Genomic DNA, 12178 nt, shown 5'->3' on the forward strand with positions numbered 1-12178 from the left:
CCCCTCTGAGAAATGGCGGAGGATGCGCTCCGCGCCGAGAGCCTGGAGGCGGGGCGCCCGCCTCGTCTCCTTGTCGGATCGGGCGCACCCCTACCCAGTCCGCCGTGACTCCTCATCCCCGCCGGGTTTCCCTGCCCTCAGCCGGCGGGCGGCCGTAAAGAGCGGAGCGCAGGGACCGCGAGCGGGCGCACAGGCTGAAAAGAGTGGCTGTGCGTGCAGAGGTGCGCTCACTGGGGCTGCGGGTGGCAGGCCCGCACCCCGCGTCCAGCACCTCGCTCCTACTCGTACCCGGCCCGGCCAGCATCCCGCGTCCCGCACAGGTTTCCTCTCCGCGCCCGGCGGGATCCCCACCAGGCGCCCGCGGCCGGTACCCCGAGCCCCGCCCTTACCCCCGCACCCCGCCCGCACCCTGGCCCCGCCCGGCCCGCCCCTGGCCCGCCCCCCTCACCGCCCCGCCCCGCCCCTGCCCACTCCTCCGGCGCAGTCCGCGCCCGCCCCGCCTCAGTCCCGCGACCCGAGCCCGGCGCGCAGCATCGTGGAGCAGCCGGAGTCCGCGCCCCGACGCTCTGCGCCCGCAGTGTCCGCCGTGTCCGCCGCGTCCCGGGCGGGCATGGGGCGGCCAGGCTGACCGCCGCACCCCGCCGCCGAGACCCCCAGCCCCAGCCAGCAGCCCTCTTGCTGCGGCCCCGGCGTGCGCGGGCCATGGCGAAGGCGACGGCGACGGCCGGCGCCGCGAGGCTGCGGTTGCTGCTGCTGCTGCCGCTGCTCGGCGAAGGTGAGTCCTGCCGGGAGCCGGTGCCCGCAGCGGCCGGGGCGAAGTTGGCGCCCGGCGCCGAGCGGCGGAGTGGACGCGCTCGGAAACGCCTTTCTCTTTGCGGCGGGCAGCGCGCTGCGCAGTTGCCGGCCGCCTGGGCTGGGCCGGGAGCGAGGTGGAGCGGCCGACCCGGCGCCTGGAGGCCCAGACTGGGCGGGTCTCCGGCCAGAACGGGACGTGAGCCGGGCCGGGCGGCCGGGGTCGGTGTGCAGGGCCCGAGCCGCAGCGGCGCGTCCCAACCTGGTTGCGCCCCGCGCCGCGGCCGCGTCTTGGAGCGACCCGGACGGATCTTGTCGAGGTTTTCGGCGCAGGTGGGGGAGGCCCGGTGAGGTAGCCCCAGAAAGCCCGCGACTTGGCGCGGGGAGTTCTGTCTTTGCAGATTGTTGCGTCCTGGTTTCCTGTCCTCGCTCCACGTCGGTGCATTCCTCCTCCAGCTCTGATATCCTGGCCCGCCAAGGGTTGCGGAGGGGATCTGCTCTTTTGTAAAAGGTTGCTTTTCCCTCGTGCGTTTTTGCCGCCCTGGTCTTTAAAAATTCGAAAAGCCCATGGTTTCTGGGAGGCTGCCCTCGAGGGCCCGCTCTGACTGGCCCAGCGCAGCCGGCTGAGGCCCCGCCATGGCCAGAGTCCCAACAGGCAGCATTAGAGCCGCACGCCGCTGCCAGGCAGGGCCACCTAAGGGAACAGCCTTTGGGACGGAGAGACCGCTCTGGGCCAACCTTTACCAAGCGCTTTTGATCATCCTAGAGTGGGGCAGGGCTATGTGCCGCCAGCCAGCGTAGGGGCTGAAAGGATTAGATGTGGCCTTGCAAAGGCTGGGCACCGCCCCCGATGCCAGACTGACAGAATGAATCCTAAGGCCATAGAATCTTTGATCCCTTTGGCCATACATTTTAGTGTTCCTGGAAGAGTCCTGATTTGATCTCTTCCTTCAGTGCTTTTGTATGCACCAAGTTTCTCTCTGACAGGGAAGCCTGCCCGCCCCCACTGCTTACAAAGGACTTTCCCTCCTTGTGGCCTTTGGAAACAGAAGAGGCGGTGGTCCCCTGCCTCTAGCCCCTGGTCTTGCTGACTCTGGGTTCACAGGCCTGCCCCAAGGCTTCATTTGTGTGACTGGATCCTGGGTTCCACTGGTAGATACTGAAGCCAGAATGGGTTCCCAGCCTGACATGGGGAGGGCAGGGGAGAAGCTCTTTCCTTGCCCTGAGGAGGAATGTAGTGGAGGGAGCCTGTTTCCGGTATAGGGACTCTGGGGTCATTGGGTTGCAGGGGGAGGACCCCTAGGAAGCTGCAGTCAGGGCAGAAGTAAACACAAACAGAATGTTCTGAAGATCTCTTGTAACTCTGAGTTGCAACTTTGTACGTGCTCTTCCCCAGCCATTAGCTTAACTGGGGTGCCTGGAAAGGCTTCAAGGGCTAGACTGTGGGGCCCAGGTTGCAAGAGTCAAACTGTGGCACTTGGTGTGGATGTAGTTGGCTTTTTTACACCTCTGGCCCACGCAATTTGGTGGCCAGACTCTCCCAGGGCAAGTGAGCCTCCCGCCCCGCCCACCTTTCCCTTGGGATGACCAAGGTGCCATGATTGGCTGGTGCTGAGGGTGGAGAAGTGGGCCTGCAGCACCCACAGGAGACATCTGGGACCTTTGGAGAGGCACATGGGCACCCTTCACTTGAAGCAGCACTCCTGGAGCTCGTGAGCCTGGCTCTCGTGGAGCTGCACCGGATGAGCCCTGATGCTGCTCCAGGACCCACCCAGGCTGAGAGCAGCTCAGCCTCTGGGCGCCCTCTTGTGGATGCAGCATTCCGGTGACCAGGCCTATGGCTCAGGGGATGTGCTGCGTCTCTAGAGGATGAGACCTTCCCCCTGTGGCCAGACAATTCCCCAAGGCAGGAAGCTCTCTTCTGTGCTGGGAGACTGACAGGATGGGAGCAGGGAGGTGACCCAGATGAAGAGGCAGTGGCCTAAACCAGAGCACAGCGGAAGGAGCCCCGCTGCTTCAGGGCTGGCCAAGAAGCGGGGGACGGGGATGCCCGGAGCAAGGCCATGGGACATAATAAACAGACCCCTGAAACTTGTTCCCCTTCCACATGTGCACAGTGTCTTTGTGTGTGACCGCATATGCCTTAAGAGAAAGGTGCTGACACAGACTCCTCTCTCACATCCTGGTGTCCATGCATGGGTGCACACCCATAGGGTGTCTCTCTCTCTCTCTCTCACACACACACACACACACTCATAATGCTCATCACTAGACATGCTCCTGCCCTTTCTCAAGGATAATGTGATCATGACACCTATGGACACACACACGCTCCCACAATGAGTGAGGCCTAACCCCACTCATACTCCACCCTCACCCAGGGAACCCAGCCCCTGTCACTTACACGTACTGGGACCTCACATATATACATAGGAACCCCTGCCCTTCACCCCCTCATACACTCAGGGACACAGCCCATTGGCCCCGGGGATCCTGGAACCAGAGTTGGGAACTTCCATCTAAGACTTGTTCTTAGGAGAGTCTCTGGCACTTTGCTGCTCAACACAGGTGCAGCCACCCTTGGGGCATGGATGAGCAGTTAAGTCCCAGCCCAGGGCTCTCCCAGCCTGACTCCCCGGGTAGCACCATTTCCCCGACTTTTGGAGTTCCTCAGCAGGCCTCACGTCTCTCGTCTTTCTGGCCTGTCTCCTTGAGTGCCATTTTGCTGAGCACCTGTGGCGTCAAGGACGGACCTGCCCTCTCTACCTGCAGACCCCTGGGACTTTCAGCCCCTGACACCAAAGAAGGAAGAACTTGCCATGACTTGGCATGCTCCCCTCCAGGATGCCAGGCCCGGCCCTCTGTAGTGTGGCCTGGGCAGGCCACTTATGCCTGGACCAGCAGATGTCAGAGCAGCCATGCTGGGAAGGCTGCCTCACCTACTTCTTACTTTCTTTTGGACCCTCCCTCTTTTTGGCCGGGGCCTAGTAAAAGACATGTCCTCCTTCACCAGCTGACCTGGACCCCTGCCTTCTGTCTCTTCCACCCTAGCCTGCATCCCCACTATGCCTCTCTGACCTCTGGGAGCTGCTTGCATCCCACAATGCCTGCCCTGGGCCCTACCAGGGCCCAGCCTACCCAAGAACACAGGGGATGGGCTAGCTGGTGGGCTCCTAAGGGTGGGGCCTGCAAACAGCAAATGAGGAAGTTTATTGAGCCCATCGCTAAATTGCCTTTATTCTGCAGAATTGCTTTAGGGATGGCTAAGTAAATCGCTGTTTCCTTGATGGTGTGAAGAAAATGGGATGCATTCACCTAATGGGGAGCTAATGGCCTTTTAGCCAGGGGAAGAGAAAACTAATTAAAAATTATGGTATCTGTTAAAATGGAGCCCAGGGTGCCAGGGGGAATGGAAGGCCCGGAAGCTGCCACTTCCCCCGAGGCCTTACCCCTCTCTGTGACCTGAGGGAGGACTCCTCTGTCCTTGGTCTTAACTGGGTAAGGCTGAGGAGGAGCCACCCCAGGGAACTCACAGCCTGCTGGTCCTCTGCGGAGCACTGCCTGTCTGCCAGCTTCCTGTAACCTCCCGAAACCCTGAGGGACATGGCCTTGGTATCCCATTTCGCAGGTGAGGAAGCCGTGCCCCACATCACCTGTGGACTCCAGCCTATGGAGGAGATTTAGTGACTCCTCACCCCTAGTCCTACGCCTTTTGGCAAATGCCTTCTCTGAGCCAGTGGTGGTGGGGACCAGGCATGGGGCTGAGGAGGGCTCCTGGGAAGGGAAAGGAGTCCTGAGCCTGCTCGCCCACCAGTGACTCACCTGCTTGGGGCTCCAGCAGGGAGGGAAGTGGCATGGGAGGGAAGTGTGGCACTGTGCTCGAAACAGAAGCTCATCTGGGTCGTGGCAGATTTCTTTGGCTGGACCATTGCTTTAGCTGATGTCTGGGAGTCTCATGGGTCTAGAGACAGCCACCAAGCATGGCCCTGTCATAGCCGGCCCCAGGAGAGGGGTGTGTGTGCTCTTATGTGGCAGAAAGGGGTCTCTGTGAGGGTGCAGCCTCTGCACCCACCCTCTGCCTGGGGACGCAGTACCTGACCGAAGCTACTGTGCCGAGGTGGCGGGGGTGGGGGGGTGCGGGGCTTCAGGAGGTGTGGGTACAAGTGTCTCCGTATCCACGACCGGGCTCTCCTCCCCAGGGCTCCAGGGCACACTGGGAGGAGAAAGTGCCCAACCAGTACCCAGGAAAAGCACAGAGTTGGAGAGGCACTCCCCCACTCCCATAGTAGTGCTTCCTTCTGTCCTGTGGAAGTGGCTGCATTTCTGCTGCGGAACCATTTCCCCCTTCCTGTGGGTGTGGGGGGGACATTTCCTATGTGAGGGCCCTGCTCTGGCTCCTGACCTTGGCAGCACTCAGCTCAGGTCCCCCATGTCCTCTTCCTCCTCCTCATGTCCTCCTCCTCTTCTTCATGTCCTCCTCCTCCTGTGGCCCTCCTCTTCCCTGTGTCTTCTTCCTCCCTGTATCTTCCTCCTCCCCATGTCCTTCTCTCCATGCCCTCCTCCTCCTCCCCGTGTCCTCCTCCTCCCATGTTCTTCCCTGTGCCCTCCTCCTCCTCATGTCCTTCTCTCCACATCCTCCTCCTCCCCACATCCTCCTCCCCATGGCCTGCTCCCCATGGCCTCCTCTTCCCCATATCCTTTTCTCCATGCCTTCCTCCTCCCCCCGTGTCTTCCTTCTCCTTCCTATAGACTCCTCCTCCTCCCCATGTCCTCCTCCTCCTCGTGTCCTCCTCCTCCTTCTCACGTCCTCCTTCTTCCTGTGTCCTTCTCCTCCCCGCATGCTCCTCCCCATGCCCTCTTCCTCCCTGTGTCCTCCTTCTTCTGTGTCGTCCTCCCATCCATATCCTTCTCTCCATGCCCTCCTCCTCCCTGTGTCTTCCTCCTCCTCCCCGTGTCCTCCTCCTCCCCACATGCTCCTCCGTGTCCTTTTCTCCATGCCTTCCTCCTCCCAGTGTCTTCCTCCTCCTTCCTATATACTCTTTCCTGTGTCCTCCTCTTCTCCACATCCTCCTCCCCATGTCCTCCTCCTCCTTCCTATAGACTCCTCCTCCTCCCAGTGTCCTCATCCTCCTCCCCATGTCCTCCTCCTCCTTCTCACATCCTCCTTCTTCCCGTGTCCTCCTCCTCTTTGCTGTGTCCTCATCCTCCTCCCCATATCCTCCTCCTCCCCATATCCTCCTCCTCCTTTGTGTACCCTCCTCCCGTGTCCTCCTCCTCCTTCCCGTGTCCTCATGCTCCTCCCCATAACCTCCTCCTCCTCCTGTTGTCCTCTTTTTCCCCAGTGTCCTTCTCTCCATGTCCTCCTCCTCCCCATATCTTCCTCTTCCTCCCAGTGCCCTTCTCTCCATGTCTTCCTCCTCCTCCCCATGTCCTCCTTCTCCTGCCTGTGTTTTCCTCTTCCCCATTCCCTCTCCTTCCTCCTGGTGTCATCCTCTGCCTCATTTCTGCAGTTTCTCCGAGTGAGTGGTTTAATAGTGATAGTAATAGTGATCTACAGACACTCCCTGAGGGACCGCCTGCTGCCTAGAGAGCTTCTCCAGGGCTGGGGATGCCCCTGGGGAGACAACAGAAGGGCTCTTTGACCTCAGAGCTGTCACTGTGCAGGGAGGGACAGGCAGTAAAGGAAGCACTAAGCTGTCACTTACCCCAAAAGCATGTGTGTGATTTCGGAGGTGCTCAGCAGGAGCACCCTGCCCCCTGAAGGGCAGGGGAGGGGAGGGCACTGGGCTGCCAGGCAGGCAAGTGGCCCTCCCAGCTATGGGCTGCAGTGTGGTTATGACAGCAGGGGATCATGCATCCCTGCTGGGCTCCCTCCTCTTCCCTGCTCCCTCTCCTCAGCTTCCCATAGGTCTCTGAGGCCTTTCTTCCGTGCTCTGTGGGTCGGGGTGCTTCAGCCCCTAGAAGGCTGTGGGGTCAGTATGACTCAGAGAGGCCACACCCAGCGTGGCCCTCTGGTGGCCTGGGGAGGGCGCTCCTGAGAGGCTTGAAGGGGTGGAAATGCCCAGGCCTCCCAGAGCCCACCTGACTTTCCCTTCCCAGCCCCAGAGTGGCAGTCCAGGCCTGGTGTTTGAGGGTTTAAGGGAGACTGTGACTTCTGAGGCAGGGCTCCACCTCACCTCAGAAGACCTTAGAAGACCCCTCTTTGGGCCAACACTCCAAGACCCTTGGGAGCCCTGTAGACTGGGCCCTCCTGCCCTCCCTCCCCTCCTGATCCTCCTACCATCCACCTTTCCTGAGCTCTGGGACCAGATGAGGGCCTGGGCTCCCATCAAGCTCAGACTTCACAGCTGTGCGGTTGTAGGGGCCCCGGGACCTCCCTTTGTCCCTGAGGCTGGAGGCTGTGAAGCCGGTGCACCCCTGCACTGTCCCCTCTGAGACTCTGGGCCAGGAGGGGGTGGGACAAGAGGAGGCAGCAGTGTGCCATTGTTTCCTCAGCTGGAGCTGATGCCTCTAGAAAATGCGGTTGTGGGGGTAGGTGACACTAACAGGACCTTGAGGGAGACAGTTTAGGCACCACCTGGGCCCCCAAGGAGAGCAGGTGGCCAGCCGCGAGCAAACACCTCTGTTTGCCTTTGCCTTATGAGTGGCTCCACAAAGTACAGCAGCCCGGGTGCCGCTGCGGAGAGGTCACCTGTGCACTTGAACAGGTGTGTGCCCACCTGGTGGGCTGGCTAGTGCAAGTTGTCCATGACAATATCAAAGCCAGGGGGGTGGGGGAGGGCAAGGCTAGAGTTCTGTGTTGGGCAGGGCTCAGTTCTGGGCCCAACTCAGGGAAGGTGCCTGTGCCCCCGTAGGCCTGGGTCCTAGGGCCCCAGCCCTCTTCCCAAGTTCAGGCGCTGGCGGCTGTACCTCATGGCCATCTTGGGCCTTTGCTCCTATGTGACATGGGGTGCTGATGTCTGTGATCTGCAGGGCCCAGGGCTCCAGAAGTGCTTAGAGAGCAGTATGGCCTGGGGGGCTGGGGTGGGGGAGGGGGAAGGGACCGCAGGGGTGTCGAAGCTCTGAGCCCTGCCCCAAGCACCAGCCGGATTGGAGAAAGGGTTCTCCTGCTAAAAATAAGTTAGAAGGCCCCTGGCAAGCTAGTAGCCACCAAAGCTGGTTCCAGTGTCCCATAGGTGGCTGTGTGATCACCAGAAAATTGCAGTGATTCTCAGCCTTCCAGAATGGGGAAAAGAAAAAATGTGATTAATGGCCCCAAATCATTAATGACCTACAAAATGCTGGGGGAAATGTGCACTCTGTGTGCCAGGACCTGGGGGTGGGGTGTGTGAGGGTGTTGACCTGGACGTGTGCAGAGTGATGGGGCCATCCAAGAGTCTAGAGAGTTTGTTCCCTCAATTTCTCTTGCTGGTGAAACCAGCAAAGACACAGAAACAGTGAAATGGTTCAAGACAGAAGCTGGGGCTGCTCCTGGGTGGGTGCGGGTTTCTCCTTGCCTGCTCCCCTGTCCTGCCCTCCCAACACTGGCTGTGGGGCATCTTCTGCATTCTGTCCTTTCCAGGGAGGAGAAAGGGTGGAGTTGGGGAGCAGGGCACCATTCCAGCAGCCACTTAGTGGGGTAGCCACCCTCCATCTCCTCACTTCTGGAGGCAGGGTTAACATGCACTTAGCCCTATGCAGATGGGTGTTGCCACCAGAGGGATGACCCACGTCAGGTAGGCAACCTGCAGGGTGGTCTTTGCAGGAGATTCATCCAGCAGGACCACAGACATGACTCCACAGAGCCTTGAAGTCTCTTGAGTGAGAACCCACTCGAAGATTCTCTGCTTCCAAGCCTCCCACCGACTCCTATCTTTGAGGGCAGGTGAGACTGCACTTGGTAAGAGAAAGCCCCACAGCCTCAGTGATTCAACACAGCCAGTTTGTCTCCTACTAATGGTCCCTCCTGCTAGCCCCTCCATGCCCAGCTGTGTGCTCAAGGAGGGGCACAGAGCCAGGCCTGGAGGGACCCGCAGCACTCTGCCCATGTTCCACAGGCTAGAACCCCATCACGTGGCCCTTCTCTCCACAAGAGAGGCCCAGAGTACAAAGGAGGGCATGGCGGGTGGGAGGGCACACACTGGAGCACCTGCCTACACTCTCGGGGACCCCTGCTCCCGACACGGCACCCCTGCGCACGGACTCTTCCATGGCAGTTCTCCTGGTCAGCACAGCCAGGGCCTGTGTCCTGCCCAGCATCTGCCTGAGGGAAGGGTAGCAAATAATTACAATTTGCTTCTTTTTGGTGAGGTAAAATTTACATAACATGAAATCAACCATTTTAAGTGAACAATTCAGTGGCATTCAGTACGTTCACAATGTTGCATAGGTATCACATCTATGTAGTTCCTAAACGGTCTCATAGGCACTGCCGTGTATCCCTGCAGCCCCCAGCCCATGGTAACCACTGCTCCGCCTTCTGTCCCTATGGGTTTGTCCACTTCGGATATTTCACATAAATGGAACTTTGTATCCGGCATCTTTCTCTGAGCATGATGTTTTCAAAGTGCACCCACATTGCAGCATGTATCAGTGCTTCATTTCTTTGTAAGGGTAATATTTCCTTGGATTGTAAATATCATGTTTATTTATCTGTTCATTTCCACCTTTTAGCTATTGTGAATAATGCTGCTGTGAATATTCACGTACAAATACCTGTTTGAGTCCCTGGTTTCACTTCTCTTAGGTGTGTCCCTAGGAGTGGAATTGCTGGGCCATATGGTAATTCTGTTTTATTTATTGAGGAATTCCCAAATTGTTTTCCATGGCAGCTACACCATTTTGCATGCCCACCAGAAGCGTGGGAGAGTTCCAATTTCACCACATCTTCAACACTTGTTATTTTTTGGATTGTTTTGTTTTGTTTTGTGTTAATTATAGCCAGCATACTGGGTACGATGTGGTATCTCATTGTAGTTTTGATTTGCATTTTTCTAATGATTAGCAATGTTGAACATCCTTTCACGTGCTCATTAGCCATTTGTATCTTCTTTGAAGAAATCTCTAATCAGGTCCTTTGCCCATGTTTTAATTGGGTGGGGTGTCTTTTTGTTGTTGGGTTTACCTTGCTTCATCAAATCTCCACCAAGTTTTGCTAAGAAGCTGTTTTGTGTCATTGCATTTCATTGTGTCAGTGGCATTTCTGTTGGTATCTGAGCCCCAGATCCCTTTTGAGGAGGATGTGGGTTCATCTGATGTTCAAGGTGGGAGGCTGAGTCACCATAACCCCACTGGGACCCTGAGGACATTCTCAGAAATCCTGGACCTTGAGGCCACTTTAGGCTCGAATGCCCCAGAGGCAATGGAGTCACAACTTGTGTGTGTGACGCCCACGCCCAGAAATCACCTTGTGAAGGACCAGGGAAAGGAGTGGTGCCAGGAATCAGCAGCCCACCCAGCCCACCTGACAAGCCAGGACTCAGCAGCAGGGGAACCCAGGGCTGCCCTGTCTTGCTAAACCTCAATCCTGACTCTAAAAATAACCAGGCAGATCCGGTGTAAGTTGATTACCGTAATTGTAGCTCTGTGATGTCATGCTGCCAGTCCCTTGAAGCCATTTTCCTGGGACAGCAGTATGTACCGAGGCATTGCTCAGCCTTGCAGGAGGGCTGGGCAGTGGCATGGGCATCACAAGGCCTTGACTGAAGAGTGGCTGGAAGGCTTTGTGGGCCCCAGGCAGATCTGATTCCAGACTGGGGAACCAGGAATGCAGAGAGAGAACAGAGGAGAACCGGCTTCAGTCAGCAGGTGCTGTATGCCTGGTCTGTCCCAGCCGTGCTTCCAAAGAGGAGTTCCTGTCCCAGTTCACAGCTGGGAACAGACCCAGAGAGGCAATTGCCAAGCCGGTCACACAACGAGGCAGTGAAGGAGCGTGGGCTTGGGCCCGGCTCTGCCCTTGTCTTTCTGCTTCCTTGTGCTGCACTAAAATCTCTCCTTTGGATCTAGGCCCATGTCTTTTTGCCTTACCATTGGTGACCTAGGGAGATACCTGTGATCCTAATCCTATTCCATCCCATATCCCACTCCCCTCCCAGAGGCCACCTAGGTCAAAGCCCATCCCAATTTCTAATATGCCCACCATCCTGCCTCCTGGTCCCGGGTCAGGAAGTTCATTCAGTGAATGCTTCTGCACCAACATCACATAGACTCATAGGAGAATCAGAATTTAAAGGAGCCTTAGCATTGGATGCAACCTTATCATTTTATAGATGGGGAAACTGAGGCCCAGAGGGAGCCATGAGTTGTCACACATGTGAGAAGCATCAACTGAGGACTTGCCTGCCATGACCCCTTCTCCATACAGCTTCTCCAGCCCTGCAGTTAGGCTCCTTTTTACTCTTGAAGTTGAGGCCTTAGAGGTCTGGTGCTCCAGTAGGCTTGATAACAACAGCCAAATGCAGGTGCATGTGCCCCAGCCCTAGGCTTGTCTGGCCCTAGGTCCATGCTGTGCTGGAACCTGCCTCTCTCAGAGGCTTACCCTCCCAGCAGAGCAGACCCTTAGGCCTGCTTTGAAACCCCACATCCCCAGAGAGAACCCAGCTTTTCCATCGTGGTGGCCCTGCCTCAGGGTCCTGCCTGCTGCTCACTCTGACTGCACCTGCCCTTGCTTACAGCAGGAGTAGGGAGAGGAGGGGGCAGCCCAAAGCCACAGGGAGGGACTGAGGGGGGCTACCAGTGGGAGCACTGTGACATCCCAAGCCTGCCCCACATAGGAGGGAGTGCGTGCTGGGGGCAGGAGGGCAAACCTGTTCGCTCAGCCCTTGAGGAAAGGGGCTTCCTTTGAGAGGTCCCTTGGTGTTCCTCTCAGACCTAACAAAGAAGCACGTCCAGACCACAGGATGGCCTTCCGGCCCCCCACTCAGCTGCAGCAGTCCCAGTAGGCCCTGCTCTGACCGACAGGCTGCTGCTGGCTCAGGGAGGTGCTTTTATCCCAGCCACCCTGTCTAAGTGCTACCTTCCTAGGAGCTGCCCTGACCCCTCCCCTCAGGAGGTACAAGTGGCCACTTGCAGAAGCCGGACTTTGCTGGTTCCACCTTTTCAAGTATTTGGTGATAATAGGACCCAATGGGGATGGAGGGCAGGACCCCGTAAGAGTCATTTCTGGTCCAGCAGAGATAGACATGTCAGGCCCCTGGCATCGGTGGGCCCCTGCCACGTCCTGCCTGTGCATTCAGCAACCATCGCTGTGTCTGTCCCTGTCAGGCAGATAACTGCCTGAGCAGACTCCCACCCAGTCACACTTTCCTGGGCCTTCATCCCATTTCATTGAAATGTTAACAAATTTATACCAGGAAACCTCTAGGGGCACCTGCTTTTTAGAAGAGGTAAGGGAGGCATGGATCGTTAT

At 57.9% G+C, this 12178-nt stretch overlaps 1 protein-coding gene across 1 annotated transcript in view; it reads left to right on the forward strand.

Moving 5' to 3' along the window:
• Window positions 1–506: 506 nt before the first annotated feature.
• Window positions 507–12178, forward strand: part of RET (ret proto-oncogene) — a 51455-nt gene continuing 39783 nt past the window's right edge. The window contains exon 1 of the mRNA XM_060642091.2: window positions 507–775. Within this exon, the coding sequence (XP_060498074.1) occupies window positions 703–775 (73 nt within the window). The 5' untranslated portion in view covers window positions 507–702. The remainder of the gene's footprint in view (window positions 776–12178) is intronic.

This window comes from Panthera onca, chromosome D2, assembly GCF_046562875.1.
Source record: "Panthera onca isolate mPanOnc1 chromosome D2, mPanOnc1 haplotype 2, whole genome shotgun sequence".
NCBI classification, from domain to species: Eukaryota; Metazoa; Chordata; class Mammalia; order Carnivora; family Felidae; genus Panthera; species Panthera onca.